The sequence below is a fragment of the Lissotriton vulgaris genome, chromosome 1_1 (genome assembly GCF_964263255.1).
Source record: "Lissotriton vulgaris chromosome 1_1, aLisVul1.2, whole genome shotgun sequence".
NCBI lineage: Eukaryota > Metazoa > Chordata > Amphibia > Caudata > Salamandridae > Lissotriton > Lissotriton vulgaris.
Genome location: NC_141685.1, coordinates 220264179 through 220276581, shown reverse-complemented (window position 1 = coordinate 220276581; position 12403 = coordinate 220264179). Strand labels below are relative to the sequence as shown.

At 44.1% G+C, this 12403-nt stretch overlaps 1 protein-coding gene across 1 annotated transcript in view; it reads right to left on the bottom strand.

Moving 5' to 3' along the window:
* The window catches only part of LOC147740933 (uncharacterized), a 330387-nt gene that overhangs the window by 258298 nt on the left and 59686 nt on the right, over positions 1-12403 (bottom strand). The window contains exon 4 of the mRNA XM_086936090.1: positions 6160-6258. Coding sequence (XP_086792216.1) covers positions 6160-6258 — 99 coding nt within the window. The remainder of the gene's footprint in view (positions 1-6159; positions 6259-12403) is intronic.

The window sequence follows — 12403 nt, the reverse complement described above, 5'->3', positions numbered from 1 at the left end:
TCCCCATTCTACCACTGGTAGGTCTCCATTTGAACTCTTCAAAGGGAGGGTTCCCAACACTTTAATGTGTCCTGGATGGATGTGCCTCAACAAAGGATTTGTTGATAATGATGTTGGTGAGTGGAGAACTAGGGAATTACTTAAACAAGATGCTCGCAAGGAGAACTTTGATCTCAGGAAACGTGCATTTCCATGTAAGGTCAAACTAGGTGACTTTGTGAGAGTGAAGACCCCTGTTGGATGTAGACCTTGGTCCAAGTACACTGATGTTAGGGCAGTGGTCAAGATTTTTAAAAATGCTGTTAAAACTGATGATGGTAGAATTTGGAACAAGAGTCGCATAGTAGTTGTCAATGGAGATCTGTTATCTTCTCATGCTCCTACATATGATGATAGTTTGCACAATGCTTCTCGTTTGGGTACTAACTTTTCCTCCCAAAGGTCTACATTACCTTCCAGGAGAAGTCCTAGAATTTGTAAGGCTCCCTCCTACCTGAAAGACTACGTTTAGTTTAAAATTTATCAAATGTTTGCTCCTTGCTTTCTTTCAGTGTTTTTTCTTTCTTTTTTGTATAAGAGGGAGATGTGTGATATTCTGTATTCTTCCCCTTTAAGTTGCCATGTTCCTTCCCCACATTCTTTGTTCTGAGAATGTACCTGCGTGTACATTCCTTGTGTGTCAGTTACTGATGGCTGTTCGTGGGATGAGGTTGTAATAAACCCACTTAACTTAATTTTACCAAGCTTCCCTGTTTCCCTTTATTATTAACCAATTTTACAAAAAGGTGTAGATATAGAGTCACTATGCTGGTGATGTAGGTACTTGCCACTGATCTACAGTGCTGTTATTCAAAAACTGTGCTTGTCAAGGTCAAAAAAGTTTCTTTTTAGCACCAATCTGACAAAATCCATGATGAAATTGAAGGGGATTTTCCAATCCCAGGTGCATTGTCGCAGTAGATCTTCTATGAACCTGAGGCTGTCTCTCTCTGGGGAAACTTTTGTATAAGGCTTCAACGTCTAAGCCTTAAACTGAAAATCTGTTAACATGTTGAGTAGATATTTCATATCCTTGACTTGAGAGGATATTTCTTCTATTAAGGGTCTCAGAAGCCAATCTACAAAAACTCACAATGGCTCCAGTAGTGAGCTTATTCCTGATACAATGGGGATTCTTGGTGGGAAATACTGTTCTTGTGAATCTTGGGTAGATAGAAGGGGAGGCCACAGCAATATTTTGCAGATTTTCTCTAAGCAGTGAGGTGTCAGGATGCAAAACGCATCACCTTTGTAGACTAAAGGGGGACAGATCCTGATAAAGCCATACTTTATCTCCCTCGAATTTTATAACGAACACCATTCGGGCTGCCTCCACGATGGACTCCTTCTGACAGTAGTTGTGGATGAATGTGAACGCATCCACCGGCCTGTCCCCTGGCACTAGTGAGCGACCCACTCGGTTGGCCCTGTCCAGTTGTACATGCACCTCTGTGAGCCTGAGGAGTAGGCCTGGGCAGAGGTTGCAGAGTTCCGCTATGTGATATCCAATCACGCTGATCTGCTGCCGCTCGAGTAGAAATTCTACCTGAGCAGCACCTCGTGCTCTCTAACTAACCATTGGTGAGTGCGAGCGAGGAAAAAACTCCTCTGCGCTCCGCAAGCTCCGCAAATGGAACAGAGTTCACCAATCAGGCCTACTCATGGGTATGTTGTGAAACAATTGCTTTGATTGTGTTTCAATGCCTCCCTGCTGGACCTGTCGTGGGACTCCCCTAATGTAGTTGATGGGTCTGCGGGATCTTTCCTTGAGGTCCACAAGATGGTCCTAGTGATGGAGGATTCTATGTTCTGGACTCGCAGCTCCAACACTTCCTTTCTGAAGGACTCCAGTTCTTCCTCACTGGTGTCCACGGTTTCTTCCAATATGGAAACTCACTAACTAACCTCCCCCAGGTCCTCTTAATCTTCTTTCGGGCCCCTGGTAACATCATTGTGAAGGAAGGCTATGTCGTAATTTCCCGAAAGAGGTCTTCCATAAATGCTAGGGAGAGTGGTTCCGCAGACAAACTTTGTAGTAATTCATGTGGCAACAGGGGGGGGAGGAGACTGCTGTCCCCACCTAGGTGGTTGTTTCTATGACTATTTTGTTTTGTTTTCTGTAGGCTGCTTTAGCAAGGAAATCTTTTATAGTCAATTCCTCACTATGCTGTTGTGAAGAACTTCATTTTCCCCTTGGCAACCTGTGTGCTGTGCCTGGCAATTCATGAACTACCTAGTTATCTGCCTTGTCAGCCGGTGCGGGCCCTGGGATTGCAGTATTACATATTATTTAAGGTGGGCGGCAGTGAAATGCATGCCAATATGCTCCTTGATTGCTGCATAGGCCAGGACAATGTGTTTTTGGTGCACCTGTGGACCATGACATTGGCGGTCATACTGCAATGTTGCCATTGGTCCCCTTAGGTGTGGTGTGCCAAGCCCACTGTTGCTATTTTGTGACCAGTGAGGCCTTGGGGGCAATCAGTGGGCATGACACAGCATGTGTAAGGCCACTGACTTAAGCAAGGCAATCCGTTCTGCTCTTCCTTCATTGCTGATCTTCTGGTCAGGATGCCACTCAGAGAGGCATCCCGTTTTGCAGCAGCACAGGGAACCACTGCTGCCGGTCTGCAGTTCTTCACGTATTGTCCCACTGGGGTGGTCAGCTGACTTGCGTCTCCCCTTGTAGTCCTCACTCTTCTGCAGCATGTGCCAGTTCCATTCTGGCACAGGGACTCCGCCGATGTTTCCTGCTGTGGCTGCCCCTCCTGGTCCAGGGCCTCAGAGGCTTCACCATGGCTTGCGCTTCCAGGCCATGATCTCCTAGCCCCCAACATCTCTCGGAACGGAGCCACCTTGCATAAACCAATGCTCCACCGGGTTCTCAGGGCATCAATTACCCCTCTATTTGGAGGGTCTCTCCCTAGGAGCGGCAAAAGATGGGCTGTTGTCCGGGACAGTACAGTGAGCAAGCAAAGGATGCTTTCACTCAGGCTTCATCTTGGCCACTCCCCTCAAAGCCTTATTTAAAGGAATTCAGAAGGCCATTTCATTTTCATACCTATTGGAAGCAATGAAACAGCAGGTAGAATTGTTTTCAGATATTTCTTTCGACTTTGTAAGGTCCACAGCTCTAGCAATTGTGGTTTCTATATCCTCTAGACTCAATCTTTCTCTGAAGGAGTAGAATGCAGACTTGACTAAGAGATCAATAAGAAATCATAAAAATACTCATTGAGGAGTCAAAGTTGTTCAGTTCTGATCTTGAAGAAAAATTACAGAATTTATTCAGACCTTTATTCAGCCAAATGGAAGCTCCAACCAGAATGTGCATGGAGATTGAAGGCCACATGGCTTGTGTGTTATCAGAACTGTGGGCTCCTCCTCACCTCCGTCCAATCTTATGGCATATTCACAAGTTTTTCTCCCCAAAAGTCCAGTAGTTGGAGACTATGATTCTTTCGCCATACCGAAAAAAGAACTAGAACAGTAGATCAACTCACAGAACTTAAAGAAGAGTATGGAGTGGCATCATGTAGTTTAAATAATAGATGCCAATTAACTGGGTTAGCAACCATCAGTCGTCTATCTGGCCAATTCAAATGGTCACTGTTGGAGAGGGGGAGATCCACAAACTGGAGGGAGCAATTGCTGTCACACTGAACCCTACTGCATTTCAGGACTTTGATTTTTTCAAGTGGCTTATGGAATACCCTGGGGAGCACTCATTCCAGATCCCTCAATCATACAACCACTGCATTGAGTTCCTGGGCAGAGATGAATCTCTGAAGTTTGAGAGCTGTTCACATCAGGGGGTTGTGCAACAAACTTGGAAACGTGTTGAGCAGAGACTTCTGTCATACAGCAACCTGTGATTATCACAAATAGTCTTCTGGAGGACATCTAAGAGGCTTGGAACTCAGAACAAATGCCCTGGTTAACAGATACGGCTCCTATGTTCAGGAGAAGGAAGGTTGGGGAGCAGTTGCTTTACTGGTAGACCAGCCCAGGAGGTTACTGTGAAGCTTCCAGCTGTTTCGTCTAATTCTGAGAGTACATGATAGGATTTAGGTGGATATAATGTTAGTGGTTCCCTTTTTGCCTCGCAGAACATGGTTTGCGATGTTGAAGCCAATGTCCAAGGATCTGCTGTGGATTCTTTCTCTATTTCCTTCTCCTCTGAGAACGCCCTCCCTTCATATTCCTCTGAATCTAAATCTATTGCATATGAGGTTGAGAGGTTGAATTTGTTGAAAAGGGGTCTTCTGGAGAATTTGAAATGTACCATTCAAAACTTCATAAGATCATCTATGTTTTAGGCTTATTTTAAACATTGAACTTCATCGATAAGTAGCCTTCTATACATTATATTTCTGCCCCATCTTGTTTCATCTCTTTGGCTTTACATTTGTTGGTGGAGGGTTTTCAGCTTAAACTTTCCATTTCCACTAGGCCCAAATTCTTGTTCTACAAAGAATGCACAAATCTCTTTATTACACTTTGTGAAATGTGTAAAAAGATGGCCAAAACCAATGTACTTTGAGGCAGACTTCAGACCCTGACTCTGTTGCCTGCTCTCCAGGCCACTGCATTTAATTAAACCAACTATCCCTCTTTTGACAAACACCTTTTGTTTTAAATTTGTTCAAGGTAAATTCTTATTTGAGCAATAGAGAATAATTGCAAGATAAGAATGGGAGATCATTCATTATTCTACATGCAAAGATGTATACAAGAACAAGTTTTAATTGACACTGTTGAGCAGGTAAAGGAATGCGTGTTACTTTCATTGGGATGAGGCTTTTCTATGCTCTCATTTCATTTCCTTGGAAAGCCAGTCTTCTGAGCCCTGTATGGCAAGATTCCCAAGTAGATGAGCAGTAGTCATTGAATAAATTAAAAATGGAACATGAAGCCAGCATCAACAGCTGAGCTGTGAGCTGTGCTGAGAGCCCAGTCTGTCTGCCACAGCACCATTCAGAAAGTGATTTGTAGAACAAGACTTGATTCATAACACAAGAATGAGAAGTGGAAGGCAAACAAGCGTTGCCAAAGACCAAAGGTCTGGCCTTAACAAGTTTGTATATGTTTTATTATTTTACTGCAAGCATATGCTACAAAACGAAAAAGTAAAAACATGATGTAATATGTTGGAATTGGAATTTCTGTTAAAAAATGCTGTCTTTCAATTAACAAGCCTTTCATTTGGCCCATGCAATTTATTGTTATTATTTGTGAAGGAAAGAAGAATAAATAAAGACTCAAACAAGCACTTAAATTTCAGGCGTAGGAGTAATGAATGAATGAATGAACGAACCATAATTTGTATAGCGCAACTTAGCCCATAGGCATCAAGGCGCTTCAAGATGATACAGTTGTTTGGGATGTGAGGCACGAACCGACTAGGGGTAAGCTTCTGTGAAGAGCCAGGTCTTTAGGGCTTTACGGAAGAGCACGGGGGATGCCTGACCCTTGAGCTCAGCTGGAAGCACGTTCCACAGTTTAGGGGCAAGGGAGAAAAAGGCCCTCCCTCTCCATCTGGCCTTAGCAATTCGAGGGATTCTTGTTGGCAGAGCGAAGAGCCCTGCCCGGAACGTAAAAGGACACAAGGGACCTAATGTCTTCGGCTCCTGACCCATGCAGAGCACAATAAGTAAGGCATTGGACCTTAAAGTTTATTCTAGCTTGCATGGGAAGCCAATGCAAGTTTTTCCTAATTGAGGAGCCCGATGACCGTCAGAGTTAGAGGAAAAAAGGAGAGATCCTTAAAGTATCTAACAAGAGTCATGAAGTGGGGTTCGGATTTTTTAAGTTTGTCCTCAGATGCAGATAATATTCCTCTTGTTGAAAATGGACATTGAAATGTTAGTTTAGATTGAAAATGTTTAGGTGACTGATAATCTGTGTTCTTGGGGAATCTTGTGAAGGTCTGATAGTTTAATTTTATTTTATAGAAGATTTGTCTCAAAAAAGGTATTTTTGGAGAAAACAAAGAGCTGGGACACCATTTTATGTGCAAATCATTGGAGTTAGAAAGATAAATACAAATGAATGGAGACTTGACCTGCCCAGTTTGATTATGATCTTTGTCAATGCTTTCAATCCACAATTCTGAGTCACCTTTATTACAGTCTGCTCCTTTGTAGCCATAGTCACAGATGCACTTGACTTCTGAAGAGCAGGAGCCATGAATACAAGTTCTTGTGTTGCAGGATGCCACTAAGGAAGAAACAGCAAACATATTAAAAAGAAACAATGGTTTAGCATCCAATTAATCAATGAAAGATGCTATTTTCACATGACCCTAGATGTATATTATCATAGCCTCTCAGTTTAGCTCATTCTGCCTAGTTGCCTGATTTAACCTCTGATTCAGTAATCCATTTGATGATTCAAGCATATGTTGATAAATACGATGCCGATATATACCATGATACATGATACATGATATACGTACTTATAATAATGAACTCACATCACCGTTGTTGAACTTACAGATATTCCTCCCCCTCAATCCGAGTCCTAGGTCTGAAGCAACAGATCACAGGTGGGACAACACATAACCCTTAGAAAAACGTGGCAACAGAGGAAAACCCAGATCGATCCCACAGATAGGCAGTGAAGCCACTATGGTCTCAGGCAATTGGCCCCCAATAAAACACTTTTGACCAGAGAAGCGCGCATTCCCAAAACACCATAAAGTCAGATACCACACTAAGTTAGGAACACTCAGCCAATCAGAACATAGCACACACACACTACAAACAGTGATCAGGTGCTCCCCATGTCGAAAATTTGGATGGGTACCCGCTAGCTCCACATTGAGTCCGCACAAGGTTGAGACCATTGTGGGTTTCTTATTAAGTAAGCAGATTTATTACTTGGTGACTAGGCCCAAATTCTTGTTCTACAAAGAATGCACAAATCGCTTTATTACACTTTGTGAAATGTGTAAAAAAGATGGCTAAAACCAATGTACTTTGAGACAATCTTTAGACCCTGACTCTGTTGCCTGCACTCCCGGCCGCTGCATTTCATTAACCTGTTCCGTGCTGCCGTCGGCCATTGGCCGACGGCAGCACTACCTCCCCAGTGCTGCCGTCGGCCAATAGCCGACGTGGCCCCACCCGTTTTGCGGAAGTGAAGCACTTCCACAAAATCACGGCGGCCGTTAAGGCGTTAAACTAACTACCCCTGTTTTGCCAAACGCCTCTTGCTTTTAATTTGCAAGATAAGAATGGGACAACATTCATTATTGTAGATGCAAAGATATAAATAAGCACCAGGCAAATTCTAATTGACACTTTATGTTTTTCTTTATCTGTTTATTTAGTCAAGGCTATCAGACAAACTTACTTGTAGGAAGGCAGGATCCTGTTAGAATGGCAGGGACGAGGAGCAGGTAAAGGAATGCGTGTTACTTTCATTGGGATGCTTCTGCCGCTTTCCTATCCTCTCATTCCATAGAAAAGTATTCAAAAAGCCAGTTTTCTGAGCCCTGTATGGCAGGTTTCCTAAGTGGATGAGCAGTAGTCATCGAAGAAGTTAAAGATGGAACATGCAGCCAGCATCGACAGCTGAGCTGAGAGCCCAGCCACAGCACCATTCAGAAAGGGATTTGCAGAACAAGAATTGATTCATAACAAAAGAATGAGAGGTGGAAGGCAAACAACCATTGGCAAAGACCAAAGGTATGGTCTTAAAAAGTTTGTATATTTTTTATTATTTTACTTCAAGCATATGCACGAAGAGAGAAAGAAAAAACATGGTGTAATATGCTTACAAGAATTATATATATATATTTTAAATGCTGTTCTTCAATTAACAAGCCTTTCATTTGGCCCATGCAATTTATTATTATTATTTGTCAAGGAGAGAAGAATAAATAAAGACCCAAACAGGCACTTACATTTCAGGCGTAGGAGTAAGAGCAGCAAAGGAGGGATCTTAAAGGATCTAACGAGAGTCATGAAGTGGGGGTCGCATTTTCTAAGTTTGTCCTCCGATGCAGATAATCTTCCTCTTGTTGAAAATGGAGATTGAAATGTTGGTTTAGATTGAAAATCTTTTGGTGACTGATAACCTGTGTTCTTGGGAAATCTTGTAACGGTCTGATAGTTTAATTTTATTTTACAGAAGATTTGTAAGCAACAAAACCTACAGACCACATTAACAGGCGGTGAATCAGGCAGTGAATCCATACTCATGCTGAGTCTGCTCTTGTCTGACTCCCGGGTCCAATACTAGCATCAGCCTCCCCCGTTACATTGTTTGCCTGGAGGGGGGAGCACAGCACAACCCCCAGCATAGTGCATTTTATCTGGCAGTAAGGAAGGCCTTGGCAAGCGCAGTCGCCATTAGATGGCGGCAAGTAAGTGAGAGCCCTCGGCAGGAACCACAGAGGCGGCCTCACTAGGTTGGGTGTAGTCTGTGGCCCTGCCCTGTGTGCCCCACTTGTCCTTGTACCTTCCCTTTTACCTGCTCACAGTCTGCCAGTCTCCTTCAGCTTTCCTGGCTTCACGACATCTTCACGACAGTGGAAAGTGACATGACTGTGTTTAGCCCACGGCTTCTGGTAGGTGTTGAGCTGAGAGAAGCAAGTGAGCGGTTACGGCTGCATAGGGCTGCATAGGGAACCGCCTGGGGGCACAGGGGGGCAACACATTTAGTGCTGCATCAGGCCAGTGAGTCTTGCACGATCAGTGAGGGCTGCCCCGCCCCTGCCAGCACTTCTGCATCCCCTCTTTTTTATATTTACTTTCCACCTCTCCCGATTATTTTCTTTTTTTAGGGGGGGGTCCCACAAATCCTCATACCCCTACTCCTACCATCAGAGCAATAAAGGAGGTAATACAGGTGGGCCAGGCACTGCATGGGGGAATGTTAGTGACCTCAGTGCATCCGACCTCAGTCTCAATTCTCCCCCACATACCTCCAAACCCTCAGCACCCGTTGTTTTATGCTCCTTGTTACTGGTTCATCTAAGCACTGCGGTCAGGACAATTCTGGGCTTTTGTGTGCTTTCCAGGGTGCTTACAGGTCCTGTACCTGTGCAGTGAAGTGGCCCAAGCGGCCAAAGCCGCAGAGAAACCTGACATATACTGCAAGTGAACAAGCAAAGGTACAAAGGTAGTTTATTGTGATGATTATTTAAAATCTTACAACATTCCACACATAGCGCGTACATACCCCCGGAGTGCCATTTAGGTGTGGTCCTGAGGAATGCTGCGCGATCCCGCTTTTTTGACAGCAGAAACATGTTGACCAGTTATTGTTATTAAGGACACAGGTCTCCTAACATAGAACCATTGGTTGTCTGACCTTCACGTTTTTAACATTAATACGGGTTGGCCTGCATTAAATATTTTGTCTGGGTTCTTACCTTGTATTTTTTAACCTTGCACTCACTTATTTTGCACATACATTTGAGTTTAATCACTAGTACACTCACCATCAACCCGCTCCGCTGTAACTCAGGCGTTGTAGCACGCTGGGGCGACATTCGGTCACCCCAGCGTGTCACCCAAGCATGTCACCAACTAGTGGTGAGTGAGGGTCCTTCTAAACAAAAGGCTATTTGCCTTGCCTTGCTGGATTTAGTCATTTCTGTCCACAGGGTGGTCGCCTCCTGACTATTAGGACTGGGCATGCAAAAACCTAGCACTACCTGATCCAGGTAGGGGTCCGGGAATAAACTGTCACTTTATTTTGCTTTAGTATTTGGATTTTAAGTTGCACATAAGCACTCCTCCGTTGTTTCTAATAAACTTTATGCGGCAGAGAAGTGTTGACTTCAGCCCTACCTCTCTCGTTGATATTTAAAGATTGAAGAGCAGCGCACAGCTGTGAGAGCCTCTTTCACTTCCTTTTTCTTTGAGACTCACGACCAATAATACAAGTTATCTATCATGGAGGACCAGGGCCTCTCCTTTTCCAAAGAAGAGGTAGATGCTCTACTCAGTGATAACACCCTCTTTTCTGATCCTCTACTAGCACACGCTGTATCCCAAACAGGGGATTGGGAGAAATTAGGAGAACTCAAACGTAGTCGGATCAGGGCCATCCTTCATGGTACCATGATCAAGGAATATCTTAACAACAATGCAGCAAGGGCTTCTAGTCACCAATGCCCCAAGGATATTCCTGGATGATGCTCTGTTCCGAAAAGAATGGGCGCAAATTGCATGGCACTGTACCAGGGATTGGGGCATCCTGATCATCAAGACCGCACTGCGCCTATCAGAAGCTCTGCTTATTGATATTCAAATCACGGAAGCCCATATAAAAACAACTATCACTGGATATAAGAAAAGGCTTGAAGAACTGAATAAGGAACAAATTGAGTTCAAAGAAAACTTTGCCCAGTCAAAGTCACAAAAATTACAAAAAGACCTTAAACGTTGGTCCTACGCCAAGGTCTACCCCTACTCATGCCCGGACTACACACCCACACCGATATCAGGATACAATTCCGATACCTCGGTGGATTCCAACACTAGTGGTTCCAGCACTGATAGTGTGGGTAAAAGAGGAAGAGAGAGAGGCCGTGGTAGAGGACGTGGACAACAACACCAACCACAATACCCGTTCCAAGGTTGGCAACCACCCTATCCACAACCTGGGATGGTACCTTATCAACAGAATGCCTTCCAACCTCCTTTCCACCATATGATGGGCTGGAATGCTCCTTTCATCCCACAACCCCAGTTTCACCAACCACCCTACCCTCATCCTTTTTTAGACAGAGGCAGACGGGGCAGAGGCAGGCAGAAGGGCAATGTGCAGGTACATTGGGAACAACCAGAAACAACGGGGGACAACACCCGGAGCAGGTCAGGGGAGCAGAGACCGGGCCCAAGCAGCGCGAAACCCTAATTACCAACCTCTCGTCCTATATTCTCAACAAGGCTGAGGAAGATGTCCTGGAAAAAGGATTGGGCTTCATCCCAACTCCCAAATTGGATCGGTTCAAATTACATTGCGAACTCAGCGAATTCTTCAGAAAGCTACGATTGAAGAGTTTTTTCGAGAGCAGGGAAAATGAGCTCAGCCAAGTCACCAAGAGCGACACTGACTTCCGATTAAAGTCTACTTTCATTCCCCCTCCTAACATGATTCCACCAGAGATCCTGGCATTTGAACAGGCAGTATTCCTGGAGGTAGAACAGTTACAGGAACCTACACCCTTTAAGAACGTGCCAACAGCGGAATTTCAAGCGATTCAGTCCTTAAAGCACAATAAGGACATCATCCTAAAGAGTGCAGACAAAGGGGGTGGGGTTGTCATTCAGAATAAGGTGGACTATGACAGAGAGTGCATTCGCCTATTAAGCAACACCTCTAATTATATCCCACTCGCAGACGATCCAACCTCAAGTCTACATGATGAAATTTGTGACCTTGTTTCCACGGCAGAGAGAGATGGATACATTTCCAAAAAGGAGGCAGATTTCTTAACGATAACAGACAGGAAAGTACCTTACTTTTACATACTGCCCAAGACTCATAAAAAAGTACTGCCTCCACCAGGGCGCCCAATTGTCTCAGGAATTGGTTCCATTTTGGAACCGCTTTCCAAATATTGTGACTTTTTCATGAGACCCATTATTGAGTCTACCAGTACGTATCTTAAGGATACAAAGAGCCTTCTTGCTATGCTGAGTACCATCACCCTGCCCAATGAGCCCTGCTTTCTTGTCACAATGGACATTGAAAGCCTTTATACCTGTATTCCACAGGATGATACCATCAAAATTGTACAAGAGGCACTGGATAATACATCTTGGGATTTTGTAACATCACGTTCCTTTGTGGTAGAATATGCTACTTTGGCCCTTAAGAAAAATTATTTTGAACATGAAGGGAAGATCTATCTTCAGGCCACAGGCACTTCAATGGGCAGCACTTTTGCCCCTTCGGTGGCAGGTCTGTATGTGTACAATTTTGAAGTCAAGAATATCCTTGGCCCTACGAACCCTTTCGCTGCCAACATCATCTTTTGGCAACGCTATATTGATGATGTGTTGATGATATGGAAAGGGGGAGAGTACCCATTATTGGATTTTTTTACGTGGCTTAATACTTGTGACCAGCATTTAAAGTTCACGCATGAATATTCCTCTGATACCATCACATTCCTGGATATAACCATCAACAGACGAGATACCCAGCTGGAGACTAAAACTTTTGTAAAGCCCACTGCCAAAAATAACTTGTTATATTTTACAAGTTATCATCCCAGGGCCCTGCGGGAAAATCTTCCCTACGGCCGGTTTTTAAGGCTGCGCCGGAATTGCAGTAATTTACCTGATTATAAACAGCAATCAAAGGAGCTAACAACTAAATTGCAAAACAGGGGGTATCC